General features: G+C 44.6%; 1 protein-coding gene across 1 annotated transcript in view; it reads right to left on the reverse strand.

The window, feature by feature from the left end:
• The window catches only part of LOC120064647 (copine-9-like), a 103640-nt gene that overhangs the window by 12429 nt on the left and 75773 nt on the right, over window positions 1-15438 (reverse strand). Inside the window, exons 8-9 of the mRNA XM_039015272.1 lie at window positions 8981-9044; window positions 4120-4223 (exon numbers count right to left, since the gene is read on the reverse strand). Of these exons, the coding sequence (XP_038871200.1) occupies window positions 4120-4223; window positions 8981-9044 (168 nt within the window). The remainder of the gene's footprint in view (window positions 1-4119; window positions 4224-8980; window positions 9045-15438) is intronic.

The raw sequence follows: 15438 nt of genomic DNA on the forward strand, positions 1-15438 counted from the left end.
CCTGAGTGCCCCTTTCCTGCCTGAACCCAGTGGGATCCGTCTATCCATGCCACAGGTGTACGACGGAAGTGCTGCCAACCGACAGGGTTTCCTCCTCCAACTAAGCCTTTATCTGGCCACGGTCCACCCAGCTCCATCGGACCGTGAGAAGAGTTTCGCCCTCGTCTCGTGCCTCACCGGGAAAGCCCTGGAGTGGGCCAGCGCCGTGTGTGGAGAGGGAGATGCGGCGTTGGACCATTTTGAGGAATTCACCCGCCGTATCCGGGCAGTATTCGACCACCCACCCGAGGGCAGAGCGGTGGGTGAGCGCCTTTACCATCTGAGGCACAAGACGAGGAGCGCCCAGGAGTTTGCCCTGGAGTTTAGGACCCTGGCTGCCGGCGCTGGATGGAGCAACAGGGCCCTGATCAACCATTACCGCTGCAGTCTACGCGAGGACGTCCGTCGGGAGCTGGCCTGCAGAGACACCACCCTCACCTTCGACCAGCTGGTGGACCTGTCCATCCTGCTGGACAACCTGCTGGCTACTCGTGGACGTCCAGATCGGGGTCTGGTGGTCCATCCTCCCGCACCCCCTCTCCGATACCCATGGAGCTAGGAGGGACGGTGCGCAGGGAGACCGGAGGGGGTTCCCGCTCGTGCACCATATGTGGCCGCAGAGGTCACACTGCCGGTCGGTGCCGGGTTGGTTCCTCTGGGAATCGAGGCAGCAGGCAGGGCGCTCTGGCGTCACCCCAGGTGAGCAGGCACCATTCTCACCCAGAGCCCTCTGTTGCAAATATGTTTGTGTCTGTCACTTTTCCTGATTTTTCTCCACGCTCCCAGCATAAGGCACTAGTCGATTCAGGCCCGGCTGGGAATTTCATTAATAAAGCGTTAGCTCATAGTTTAGGGATCCCCATTGTTCCCGTGGATGTGTCCTTCCCCGTTCACGCCTTAGATAGTCGACCATTAGGGTTAGGGTTTATCAGGGAGGCCACCGCTCCTTTGAGTATGGTGACACAGGGGGGTCACACGGAAAAGATTAGTATTTTCCTTATTGACTCTCCTGCGTATCCCGTGGTGCTGGGCCTACCCTGGTTAGCTTGTCATAACCCCACTGTTTCTTGGCCACAGAGGGCTCTCACGGGGTGGTCGCGAGAGTGCTCAGGGAGGTGTTTAGGGGTTTCCGTTGGTGCTACTACGGTGAAAAGTCCAGACCAGGTCTCCACCGTGCGCATTCCCCCAGAATATGCCGATTTGGCTCTCGTCTTCTGTAAAAAGAAGGCGACTCAATTACCACCCCATCGACGGGGGGATTGTGCGATAAATCTCCTGGTAGATGCTGCACTTCCCAGGAGTCACGTGTATCCCCTGTCGCAAGTGGAGACATATGTCTCCGAATCCCTGCGTCAGGGGTATATTCGGTCCTCCACTTCACCCGTCTCCTCGTTTCTTTTTTGTGAAGAAGAAGGATGGAGGTCTGCGCCCGTGCATTGATTATCGATGTCTCAATCAAATCACGGTGAGGTACAGTTACCCGCTACCTCTTATCGCCATGGCGATTGAGTCAATGCACGGGGCGTGCTTCTTCACTAAACTGGATCTCAGGAGTGCGTACAACCTGGTGCGTATCCGGGAGGGAGACGAGTGGAAGACGGCATTTAGTACCACCTCAGGGCATTATGAGTACCTCGTCATGCCGTACGGGTTGATGAATGCTCCATCAGTCTTCCAATCCTTTGTAGACGAGATTCAGGGACCTGCACGGGCAGGGTGTAGTGGTGTATATTGATGACATTCTGATGTACTCCGCTACACGCGCCGAGCATGTGTCCCTGGTGCGCAGAGTGCTTGGTCGCCTGTTGGAGCATGACCTGTACGTCAAGGCTGAGAAATGCCTGTTCTTCCAACAGTCCGTCTCCTTCCTAGGGCATCGTATTTCCATGTCAGGAGTGGAGATGGAGTGACCGCATTGCAGCTGTGCGTAATTGGCCGACTCCCACCACGGTGAAGGAGGTGCAGCGATTCTTAGGGTTTGCCAACTACTACCGGAGGTTTATCTGGGGTTTTGGTCAGGTAGCTGCTCCCATTACCTCACTGCTCAGGGGGGGGGCCCGGTGCGCTTGCAGTGGTCAGTTGAGGCGAACGGGGCTTTTAGGCACTTGAAGGCTCTGTTTACCTCGGCTTCTGTGTTGGCTCATCCGGATCCCTCTTTGGCGTTCATAGTGGATGTGGACGAGTCCGAGGCTGGGATAGGAGCTGTGCTCTCTCAGCGCTCGGGTACGCCACCGAAGCTCCGCCCCTGTGCCTTCTTCTCTAAGAAGCTCAGTCCGGATGAGCGAAACTATGATGTGGGGGACCGGGAGCTGTTGGCTGTTGTCAGGGCTTTGAAGGTGTGGAGACGTTGGCTTGAGGGGGCTAAACACCCCTTTCTCATCTGGACTGACCACCGAAATCTGGAGTACATCCGGGAGGCGAGGAGACTGAATCCTCGTCAGGCAAGGTGGGCCATGTTTTTCACCCGTTTTGTGATTACCCTCTCTTATAGACCAGGCTCCCAGAACGTTAAGGCAGACGCACTGTCCCAGCTGTATGACACAGAGGAGCGGCCCATGGATCCCACTCCCATACTCCCAGCCTTTTGTTTGGTGGCGCCGGTAGTGTGGGAGCTGGACACGGACATCGAGCAGGCGTCACGTGCAGATCCCGCTCCCCCTCAGTGTCCAGCTGGGCGTCTGTACGTTCCGTCTGCTGTCCGCGACCGGCTGATCTATTGGGCCCACACGTCATCCTGGGATCGGTCGGACGGTGCGCTATCTTAGTGGGAGGTACTGGTGAACCACTTTAGCTAAGGACGTGAGGGTTTTTGTTTCCTCCTGCTCAGTGTGCGCTCAGTGCAAGGCTCCTAGACACCTGCCCAGAGGTAAGTTACAACCCTTACCCACAACGGCCGTGGTCGCACCTGTCGGTGGATTTCCGAACCGATCTTCCACATTCACAGGGTAACACCACGATCCTGGGAGTGAACGAGGTATGTTATAGGTTACAGCTTCCCCCTGATTACCGCATTAACCCCTCGTTCCATGTGTCTCTCCTCAGGCCGGTGGTGGCTGGCCTGCTCCAGGAGGCTGAGGTGCGGGAGGTTCCTCCGCCCCCTCTGGACATCGAGGGGGCCCCGGCGTACGCCGTTCGATCCATCCTGGATTCGAGACGTCGGGCGAAGGCTTTCAGTACCTCGTGGACTGGGAGGGGTAAGGTCCGGAGGAGAGATGCTGGGTTCCGGTGGACGTGTTTAGATCCTTCCCTGCTGCGAGAGTTCCACCGTCTCCATCCGGATCGCCCTGCGCCTCGTCCTCCGGGTCGTCCCCGAGGCCGGTGTCGACGCGCTGCTGGAGCCGCGCGTCAGGGGGGGGGGTACTGTCACGACTTCTACCGAAGTCGATGCCTCTCCTTGTTCGAGCTGTGCTCGGCGGTCGACGTCACCGGTCTTCTAGCCATCATTGATCCATTTTTCATTTTCCATTGGTTTTGTCTTGTCTTCCTACACACCTGGTTCCAATCCCATTCATTACCTGTTGTGTATTTAACCCTCTGTTTCCCCTCATGTTCTTGTCAGAGCTTGTTTGTTTTTCATGCTCGCGATATTTGTATTGGTGCGCGACGGGTTCTCGTACCCACTTTTATTTTATTATGTACTATGGTTTTGGAGCTGTGTTTTATACGTTATTAAACTACTCCAATTATACCAAGTTCAATTCTCCTGCGCCTGACTTCCCTGCCACCTATACACACGACGTGACAATGGTGAACCAACATAAGTCATTCTATTTCTAAGGGTACAGTCGAATGGCCGTGGTCTGAGGGGCTTTCCCCCCGCTTCTAGTAATTATATTTGTATGGACCCGAAGAAATTCCTGATGCCATTGATGGCAAACGAGACGCTAATTTTGAACGTCTATGAAGTGGGTACACAGCACACACAAAGCATAGAGGTATCAACCACAAACACCAAGAAAATGAAAGCGTTCTCTCCTATCAACTTTTTGACAGATGTGATACATAACAGACGATGTGGGAATATAACTCATCTTGATACACACGCATGCCCACCACACAGACATAAACACACACACTCACGTTCCGTCTTCATTGCTGCGGTAGAAGACCAGGAAGGGGTCTGACTTGCCGAAGAAGTCTTTTTTGTCCAGCTTGTTGGCACACAACTGCATAGTGGCAATGTCCTGAAAGAAAAGTCTAAACATTAAACCAAGGTGGTTGTATTAATCGCCGCCAAAGGTGCTTCTACAAAGTTTTTACTCAGGGTGTGAATAGCATTCGGAAAGTATTCAGACCCCTTGACTTTTTCCACATTTTGTTACGTTACAGCCTTATTCTAAACATGGATAAAAAAAATGACCCACCTCAATCTACACACAATACCCCATAATGACAAAGTAAAAACGGGTTTCTAGATTTTTTTGCAATTTTTTTATTTATATAAAATAGTGAAATATAAAAATGTACATAACTATTCAGACTCTTTACTCAGTACTTTGTTGAAGAACCTTTGTCAGCGATTACGACCTCGAGTCTTCTTGGGCATGATGCTTCAAGCATTTCTCCCATTCTTCTCTGTAGATCATCTAAAGCTCTGTCAGGTTGGATGAGGAGAGTCACTGCTCAGCTATTTTCAGGTCTCTCCAGAGATGTTAGATCGGGTTCAAGTCTGGGCTGTGGTTGGGCCACTCAAGGACATTCAGAGACTTGTCCCAAAGCCACTCCTGCGTTGTCTTGGCTGTGTGCTTAGGGTCACTGTCCTGTTGGAAGGTGAACCTTCGCCCCAGTTTGATGTCCTGAGCACTCTGGAGCAGGTTTCATCAAGGATCTCTCTGTACTTTGCTCCGTTTATATTTCTCTCGATCCTGACTAGTCTCCCAGTCCCTGCCGCTGAAAAACATCCCCACAGCATGATGCTCCCATCACCATGCTTCACCGTAGGGATGGTGCCAGGATTCCTCCTGATGTGACGCTTGGCATTCAGGCCAAAGAGTTGGCCGGGTGGCCAGCTCTAGGAAGAGTCTTGGTGGTTCCAAACTTCTTCCAGTTAAGAATGATGGAGGCCACTGTGTTCTTGGGGACCTTCAATGCTGCAGAAATGTTTTGGTACCCTTCCCCAGATCTGTGCCTCGACACAATCCTGTCTCTGACATGCACTGTCAACTGAAGGGAACCCATATAGACAGGTGTGTGCTTTCCCAAATCATATCCAATCAATTGAATTTACCACAAGTGTACTCCAATCAAGTTGTAGAAACATCTCAAGGATGATCAATGGAAACAGGATGCACCTGAGCTCAATTTCGATTCTCATAGCAAAGGGTCTGAATATTTATAAGGTTTTTCTGTTTTTGATTTTAATACATTTGCAAAAATTTCCCCCAAAATATTTTAACATATTCAAATATAAAGATGTTGCTTTTAACAATTTTTACAACCAAGTGTTTATGATAAAGGTTGATTCTTGTTTGGAAATGGTTTAGGGGTTGACAGGTTGGATTCAGCAACAAGTCAATGCACTTTCTATCACAGTACTATAGCCCTTTTCTGCAGTCAAATCACCAAATCGCCCTCTAGTGGCCTCAAGGGTGGAAAATTATTAATATTTTTCTTAATTTGATAATAATAAACATTATTTTGAAAAACTTGCAGAAAATCCGGTGTTTCTATGTCAAACGTTTTTGTTATATTTCAGTCTTCTGTGATGTATATAAAGCGTAATTTTGGGATACAACCTCAAATTGAATACATTTCAACTCTATATCTGACATGGTACAGGTGTCTTCTTTTTGTAAAGCCCATTAGTAACCATGTAATAAGATAAAGAGTACCAATAAATGTAATGGTAAAAGTCACTGAAAATTTTAAGCTGAAGCTGCATTAAGTAACCTTTTGGGCGACCCGACCAAAGCATATAGAAATGTGAGTTATAGATCTGTCATTCATTGAAAGAAAGTCTAAGTAGCGGAAGATATGTTCCGTGTGTGCTATTTCTATGCTTTTCACTCTTAAGTTTTGTTTTTGCATCTTTTACTTTCAGTTTTGTACACCGGTGTTCAAATAAGCTGAAAATAATATAGTTTTGGTTATTGAAAAGACATTTCACAACGGTTTAGACGGTACAATAAATTCTCTACACTGCTTGTTTTGTCACTAACTGAAATTAGGCAAACTATTAGAATTTTAGCAATCAGGAAATGTCGGAGCGATTTCTGCATATTGCACCGTTAACAAGTATGCTGTTTCACAGGGAAACCTCTGAGAAAGCCAAAACAAAAGACTCTACCGAGGTGGAGGAGCTCAACCATATACATAGAATAGAATAGATAGAACTAGAACATCACAGAACATTGACTTGAATGGGTATTACCGTTTTAGTAACTACTTTTTTATGAGCCTGACATCCTGTGGAAATCACACCTTTCGGAGATCTGGGCGAGGTAGCAGAGTAAACACAACATTTCATCTAGCACGCAGCATGCCCCTTCCTTTCTCTGTCTGTAATGAACGATACACTTTACTATATTCTCTATGTTTGATGATACAGAACTCAACTATGCATTCACAAGTTTTCAGAGCCCTATCACGATACCCCCAATAGAGATGGAATAAGAATAATACTTCATCTCAATGGGTATTCCTCTGTTTTCTCCTCATTCATTAGACAAATCATTTCCAGGAAGTCAAACTGTGTGTGTGTGTGTGTGTGTGTGTGTGTGTGTGTGTGTGTGTGTGTGTGTGTGTGTGTGTGTGTGTGTGTGTGTGTGTGTGTGTGTGTGTGTGTGAGTGAGTGAGTGAGTGAGTGAGTGAGTGAGTGAGTGAGTGAGTGAGTGAGTGAGTGAGTGAGTGAGTGAGTGAGTGAGTGAGACATAATAACGGAACATGACCTGTCTCTAATTATTCACCCACCAAGAAAAAGAGGAAAACATTTGAGATGGAGGATAAATAATTCATGAATGAGTGGAATCGTCACTGTCGTTGTTCACTGTCTGGATGTATATTTATTCCAATATTGTTGTCTGCATTACCTGACAGAATGGTGATCTTTCACTGCTTGTGTCCCAAATGGCACCCTATTCCTTACATAGTGGGGCCCAAAGGGTTCTGGTCACAATAAGTTTGCTATGTAGGTAATAGGATCCTTTTGGGACAATGCCACGATTTTATATTCTGTCATGATGCTGAATGCATCTAGCCTAAAGTACAGATATGACCTAATAGAGATATGTTCTAGCCTAAAGTACAGATATGACCTAGCAGAGATATGATCTAGCCTAAAGCACAAATATGACCTGTAGATATATGTTCTAGTAGATATATGATCAAGTAGAGATATGAAATAGTATAGATATGACCTAGTAAAGATATGAACTAGTAGAGATATGTTCTAGTAGAGATATGACCTAGTATAGATATGATCTAGTAGAGATATGACCTAATAAAGATATGAACTATTAGATATATGACCTAGTATAGATATGATCTAGTAGAGATATGACCTAGTAAAGATATGAACTAGTAGAGATATGACCTAGTATAGATATGATCTAGTAGAGATCTGTCTTAGTATAGATATGATCTAGTACAGATATGTCTTAGTATAGATATGACCCAGTAGAGATATGATCTAGTAGAGATATGACCTAGCATAAAGTACAGATATGATATAGTAGAGATATGAGCGAGTACAGATATGAGCTAGCCTAAAGTACAGATATGACCTAGTATAGATATGATCTAGTATAGATAGATATGACCTAGCAGAGATAGGGTCTAACCTAAAGTAGAGATATGACCTAGTCTAAAGTAGAGTTATGACCTAATCTAAAGTAGAGATATGACCTAGTAGATATATCACCTAGTCTAAAGTAGAGATATGACCTAGTAGAGATGTGACCTGTGATTGTCTTGCTCTGTGTTCCCTTTTTATTTTTTCCATCTCAAATCTTTGTGTGTATGTGTTAATTCTTCTATCCTTGTGGGAACCTAAAGTCCCCACAAGGATAGTAAAACAAGGAAAAATCTCCCTCGTGGCGACATTTCCCACATCCCCATGAGGACAAAGACTATTTTAAGCTTAGGGATTAGGTTTAGGGTTACAATTAGGGGTAGGGTTAGAATTAGGGTTAGGGTAAGGGGTTAGTGGTTAGGGTTAAGAGTTAAGAGTCAAGTTTAGGTTTAGGTTAGGTGTTAAGGTTAGGGTTAGAGTTAGTGTTAGGTTCAGGGGTTAGGGGAAGTAGGATTTTGAATGGAAATCAATTTTATGTCCCCACGAGGATAGAAGAACAAACAGTTTTGAAAAAAGTACCCAACTGTCATACTTGAATAAAAGCAAAGAAACCTTCGTAGAAAATGGCTAGTAAAAGTGAAAGTCACCCAGTAAAATACTACTTTAAAAAAAAAGTTAAAGTCTAAAAGTATTTGGTCTGAAATATACTTAAGTATCAAAAGTAAAAGTACAATTATAAATCGTTTCATATTCCTTACATTAAGCAAATCAGAAGGCACCATTTTCACGTTATTTTAATGTACGGATAGCCAGTGGCACACCAACACTCAGACATCATTTACAAACGAAGCATGTGTGTTTAGTGAGTCTGCCAGATCAGAGGCAATAGGATGACCAGGGATGTTCTCTTGATAAGTGAGTGAATTGGACCATTTTCCTGTCCTGCTAAACATTCAAAATGTAACGATTTCTTTTTGGTGTCAAGGAAAATGTATGGAGTAAAAAGTACATTATTTTCTTTAGGAATGTAGTGAAGTAAAAGTATCAAAAATATAAATAGTAAAGTAATATACAGATACCCTAAAAAACAGCTTAAGTAGTACTTTAAAGTATTTTTACTTAAGTACTTCTTAAGTACTTTACACCACTGAGAACAAAATGTGTGTGTGTGTGATAACCAGAGATAAACTAAACAACGTGTGTTTTACTGACCCTGCAGTTACTCAGTTCCTCAGCGGTGAATATGATGTTCCCACACTTCTTCCCTGGGATCCCACTGGAGAGAGAGACAGTTCAGGGAGAGGAAAGAAAGAAATACAAAACAATTATAAGTACTGGTTTCGGGTCCTGTGTGGGTGATTTGTGTACATAATTAGCTATTGTAATGCATGTGGAATGGATCTATTAGTGTGCCTCTCTGTACGCAAGCATGTGTACATGGTATGGAAGGTCGAGACCTTGAGTGAAATAGATATGGACACACACCATAGCTCACCTCATGTTAACAGTTGTGGTCTAAATGGTCAATCCTGATACCTTTACTACCGCACCTTCAGACTCCAAATCAACAGGTCAGAAAACAGCCCATCACTCCACATTAGCACACCACATAATACACCCAGTGGAAGAGGCCTGACCTCAGATCAGATTTTGGGATGACTAAATTATCTTTCATATAAACAGACCGGGGCAGTCAAGGGAGATTCTTCTCCTCCTCCACACATGTTCTGCATCCCAAATGGCACCTTATTCCCTATATAGTGCGCTACTTTTTTACCAGAGCCCATAGAGCCCATACATAGGGAATAGGGTGCAATATGGGACGCAACCATAGAAAATAGATGAGGGGTTACCATTCAATCCAAGCAGACCAAATATTTTTAGGGCCTATCGGAGTTTCTATCAAATGATGTATGAGGTGATCAGGGTAATTATAATGACATTAGATTGAAAAATGGAGGCTGGACGGGCTGGTGTTAAGAGGGGAATCCCTATTTAACAAGGGGGCAGCTTTTACATTTCTGGTACCGCTATTGATCAATTTGTTGTGAGCCATGGTTTGGGAATAGTTTCATTAGACGTTTGTCAACGACAGAGAGAGGATAGAAGCATCAGGTTTCTCTTCACAAGAAGATCATTTATATAGAAAAACAATTCACAATGTTTGACCTTTAAATGGCGCCAGACCAAGGCTCTGCAAGATATCAGTTTGTCTCCGTGGATGGTTTGTTCCTCAAGGTTCTGTTTTAGGACCACTATTGTTTTCACTATATATTTTACCTCTTGGTGATGTCATCCGGAAACACAATGTCAACTTTCACTGCTATGCGGATGGCACACAGCTGTACATTTCGATGAAACATGGTAAAGCCCAAAAATTGCCTACCCTGGAAGCCTGTGTTTCAGACATAAGGAAGTGGATGGTGGCAAATGTTTTACTTTTAAACTCAGACAGAACAGATGCTAGTTCTAGGTCCCAAGAAACAATGAGATCTGCTGTTGGATATGACAATTAATCTTGAAAGTTGTTCAGTCGTCTCAAATAAAACTGCGAAGGACCTCTGCTTTACTTTGGACCCTGATCTCTCTTTTGACAAATATATCAAGAATATTTCAAGGACAGTTTTTTTCCTTTTTCGTAACATTGCAAATATCAGAAACCTTTTGTCGAAAAACGATGCAAGAAAAACTAACTCATACTTTTCTCACTTCTAGATTAGACTATTGCAATGCTCTACTCTCCGGCTACCCAGATAAAGCACTAAATACACTTCAGTTAGTGCTAAACACAGCTGCTAGAACCTTGACTAGAACCAAACAATTTTATCATATTACTCCATTACTAGCCTCTGGCTTCCTGTTAAGGCTAGGGCTGATTTTAAGGTTTTACTGCTAACCTACAAAGCATTACATGGGCTTGCTCCTACCTATCGCTCTGAGTTGATCCTGCCATACATACCTACACGTATGCTACGGTCACAAGACGCAGGCCTCCTTATTGTCCCTAGAATTTCAAAGCAAACTGAAGGCTCATCTCTTCAGTAGGTCCTATGATTGAGTGTAGTTGGGCCCAGGGGTGCGAAGGTGAACGGCAAGGCACTTGATCGACGAACCACCCTTGCTGTCTCTGCCTGGCCGGCTCCCCTCTCTCCATTGGGATTCTCTGCCTCTGACAGTATTGCGTGGACTGAGTCACTGGCTTACTAGTGCTCTTCCATGCTGTCCCTAGGAGGTGTGTCACTTGAGTGTGTTGAGTCACTGACGTGATCTTCCTGTCCGGTTCTGCGCCCCCTCTGGCTCGTGCGGTGGAGGAGCTCTTCTTGGGCTATACTCAGCCTTGTCTTAGGGTAGTAAGTTGGTTGATATCCCTCGTCGGACGGGGCCACAGTGTCCCCCGACCCCCCCTTCTCAGCCTCCAGTATCTATGCGGCAATAGTCTATGTGCCGGGGGGCTAGGGTCAGTCTGTTATATCTCGTGTAATTCTCGTGTCTTATCTGGTGTCCTGGGTGAATTTAAATATGATCCCTCTAATTCTCTCTCTCTCTCTCTCCCTCCCCTCCCAGAGGACCTGAGCCCTAGGAGCATGTCTCAGGACTACCTGACCTGATGACTCATGGCTGTCCCCAGTCCACCTGGTCGTGCTGCTGCTCCAGTTTCAATAGTTCTGCCTGCGGCTATGGAACCCTGACCTGTTCACCAGACATGTTACCTTGTTCCGGACCTGCTGTTTTCGACTCTCTCTCTCTCTACCGCACCTGCTGTCTCAACCTTTGAATGCTTGGCTATGAAAAGCCAACTGAGATTTACTCCTGAGGTACTGACCTCTGGCACACTCTACAACCACTGTGATTATTATTTGACCCTGCTGGTCATCTATGAACGTTTGAACATCTTGAAGAACAATCTGGCCTTAATGGCCATGTACTCTTATAATCTCCACCCGGCACAGCCACCCCTCATAACCTGGTTACTCTCTAGGTTTCTTTCTAGGTTCCTGTCTTTCATGGGAGTTTTTCCTAGCCACCGTGCTTCTACATCTTCATTGCTTGCTGTTTGGGGTTTTAGGCTGGGTTTCTGTATAGCCCTTTGTGACATCTGCTGATGTAAAAAAGGCTTTATAAATATATTTGATTGATTGATTGATATTTATATTGGTATGAATCTGCTTCCATGAGATTGTTGAGTAACAATGGTTGACACAACATTCAGAATCCGAACAAGTTGACAGACGGTCAAATCCATCATGTAATTGAATGATTTGCTCCATCCACTTGACATTGCATTATACATCCTCTAAGAGATAGGATGATTAACATGCTTGCTGTGAGATCTAAGGGTGTTGTCGTAAACAACCTTGCAACACACACACACCTGTCGGGTTGACAGCCTCTTTACAAGGCTGTCCACAATGCTTACAAAGCCCTTGAAACTTCTCTACCCAGCATTCCAGGTCATCTGTATTCTCTGCTAAGCCACTGTGACAGCCTGATTACTTCACAAGGGCACACTCAGATTTTGTTGCTGTCAGGAAAGACACCCTAACACCCTTGGTTCTGTTAAACACACACGTACGCACATATAAGTACAAACCCGCACATACACACGCACATACACACGCACATACACACGCACACGCACACACACACACACACACACACACACACACACACACACACACACACACACACGCACAAACAAAACACACACACACACAACCTCTACCTCCTCCACCTCTTTGTAAGTACAGTCACGCCGGCATTGAAATGAGAGGCAGGTAAAAACTCAGACAGCAGCCATCCAAACCATAATTAATTGACGTGATTTTTTTCTTCCTCTGTTATTTTTTTAAATAATTTTTGCCTCCTTCCATCCTTCCTCGTTAACAAGAAGCCCTAATGTTGATGATATATGAGCTGCCTTGCGTCTCGACTTCTAATGACTTCCACATGTAGCATGTTAACATGAGGCCTTCCTTTGACATTCAACACGTTCCAATTCTCCACCCCTCTCCCGATGTGTGCACTTGAACACTCACTCCCTGTCATGGATTTAAAATCTTAGGATTGGTTTAAGTATTGGCTAGTGGGATTTTTCCACCATTGCAAGTGCACACTTCTGGAAAAAGGAGGAGAATCAAGACATAGCCAGTCTCTCGCCCCCGGGCCCAATTCAAACACTACCTGGAAGGTTTGATGTCTCTATTGATGCCTTGTGAAAATGGTTTCATCCAGGGGCGCAACTTTGGATTAAAAAATGTGGTGGACATAACTTTAAAAAAACATTTTAAAAAATTGTATCCGGTCGGATAAACACTCCAAACAGCCTACCTGACCACTCAGAGGCATCCGCATGGTCCTAAAGCACACAGTTGCCTTGTTTTGTATTACATTCCAATGATAAAACTGGGGGGGGGGGGGGGCAAACATTGAAAGTTGCGGCCCTGGTTTCATCTCAGGGATATATTGTGGAACTGCAGCACAGCAGGTAATAGAGATGATCAATATGAGTGAAGTCAATACGTCATGTCTTTTTAGCAAGCCATGTCACCAACCATCTCAGATTGTTCTCAAATCGTTTCTGTAGATAGAAACCGATAAGATTAGCATTCCTGAAACATAATTTTGTTGAGATATAATTTGATTGCACCCAAATTGGCCATTTTGATAGGATTCATATTATCTTCCATAAATACATTACCAAACATCCATTTTGGACTATAATTCTTCCTAACAATGAGTAAGACATGAGGAATCCCCCCAAAAAATATCAGTTCTGTATGTCTGACAAGTAGTATGGAGCTGCAGCTTGGAGTATTGTTTCTTCAACCTTTGTAATGTATTCCCTGTGAATCTGGTGATAGATTTCTTCCAACTTTTCTTTGCAACTTTGGGTAGAAAACCAATTGCTTTTGCTCATGATTAAAATAAATTGTGTGATCATTCTCACAATTAAAGCCCTCCATGAAAGCAATTCAGTTTGTCCACGTCGTAGACACTTAATTTGTGTACAGGAAACGGCCCCTCTGTTTGTGGTTTATTCCCTTTAAAAAAAGGTCTGGATTAGTTATACCATTCCTGGCGATTGGCGAACAGGCAAACCATTAGGCTCCAGCAGTTCTAATGGTTTCAATGTTATGGTCTCTAATGGTCTTTAATGGTAAAAGTCCCACCATTTTTTTGACTATTCAAGGAGTTGAAGCATTAGGTTGCTAGGAGAAGAACAAACTGAATTGCTTTCATGGAGGACTGGCTTGACCACACAGTTGACCACACGATTTATTTTAATCATGAGGAAAAGCTATTTGTTTTCTACCCAAAGTTGTAAAGACAATGTTGTGTTCCATTTAATTAACACAAGAGACCAGCAAAATGGATAAAAGGGTGTGGTGGCAGTAGCAGGAACAGCGGCATCTAGTGGTTAAAACTTGGTACTTTCACACCCATTTATGGTAAAGAATGCAAGGGACTTTAATGGCTTATTTCTCTGAACAGGGGAAGAAAACCATCACCAGATTCCCAGGGAATACATTACAAAAGATGAAGAAACAATATTCCAAGCAGAAGCTCCATACTACTTGTCAGACATACAATAACTGATACTGTATACTGGTTGTTTAAAAAAAAAAAAAAAAAGTCAAATTTTATTGGATCATCATGTCTTACTCATTGTTAGGAAGAACTATTCGGATGTTATGTACTATATTTATTGAAGATTATATTAATCCTATTAATTAAAAATTGCCAATTTGGCAGCAATCAATTAGCTTAATTTAAGATCAAATAATATTTCAACAAAATAATGTTTCAGGAATTCTAATCTCACCTGTTTCTAACTACAGAAACGATTTCCAAACAATCTGAGATGGTGGGTGTCTTGTACTTTTTGAGGTGGAATGACTCAGGAATGTCATAGTGTGTGAAGTGCATTTCTAGTCGCCAGTGTGTGTGTGTGTGTGTGGAAGTGTGTGTTTCCAGCAGTCTCCACGCACACACACACCGTTGTCCTCCCACACCTTCCACTGCCTGCTGAGGTTCCCCTCCCTCCCTCCCTCCCTCCCTCCCTCCCTCCCTCCCTCCCTCCCTCCCTCCCTCCCTCCCTCCCTCCCACACCACACACACACACACACACACACACACACACACACACACACACACACACACACACACACACACACACACACACACACACACACACACACACATCAACCATACTGAGTCACATTGCTAAACCTGCTGTGTAGATGAATGTTATGTATTTTATTCATCCTCCACAGCTTTACAGTGGGGTTTCCCCACCCTGTCAGCAGGTACTTAGTTAAAATAGCTGGGCTACAGCACGTTGGCGGGACCCCTGACTGTCACAGTTGTATAATACCAGTTCATTTACACTATTCCCTGTCCTTACATGACAGAACCATTGCAACCATTATAATCCAGAACTTGATTGTAGACTAGATCATCTCCAACACAATCAATACAGGCCCATTAACTAATACATGAAACAGATTGTAAGGTTTGATTCTTGTCTGACCATCCATCAATCATCTAAACAGGGGGAGAATACAAAGTTAGAGGCTATACATAACCTTTGCCTCTGGGGCTTCTGTTGAGCCAAAAGGGGTGCCTTACTGTACATGGACAGAATATTGTCCAGAAATGTGTATGAACCA

Source organism: Salvelinus namaycush, chromosome 20, assembly GCF_016432855.1.
Source record: "Salvelinus namaycush isolate Seneca chromosome 20, SaNama_1.0, whole genome shotgun sequence".
Taxonomy (NCBI): Eukaryota; Metazoa; Chordata; class Actinopteri; order Salmoniformes; family Salmonidae; genus Salvelinus; species Salvelinus namaycush.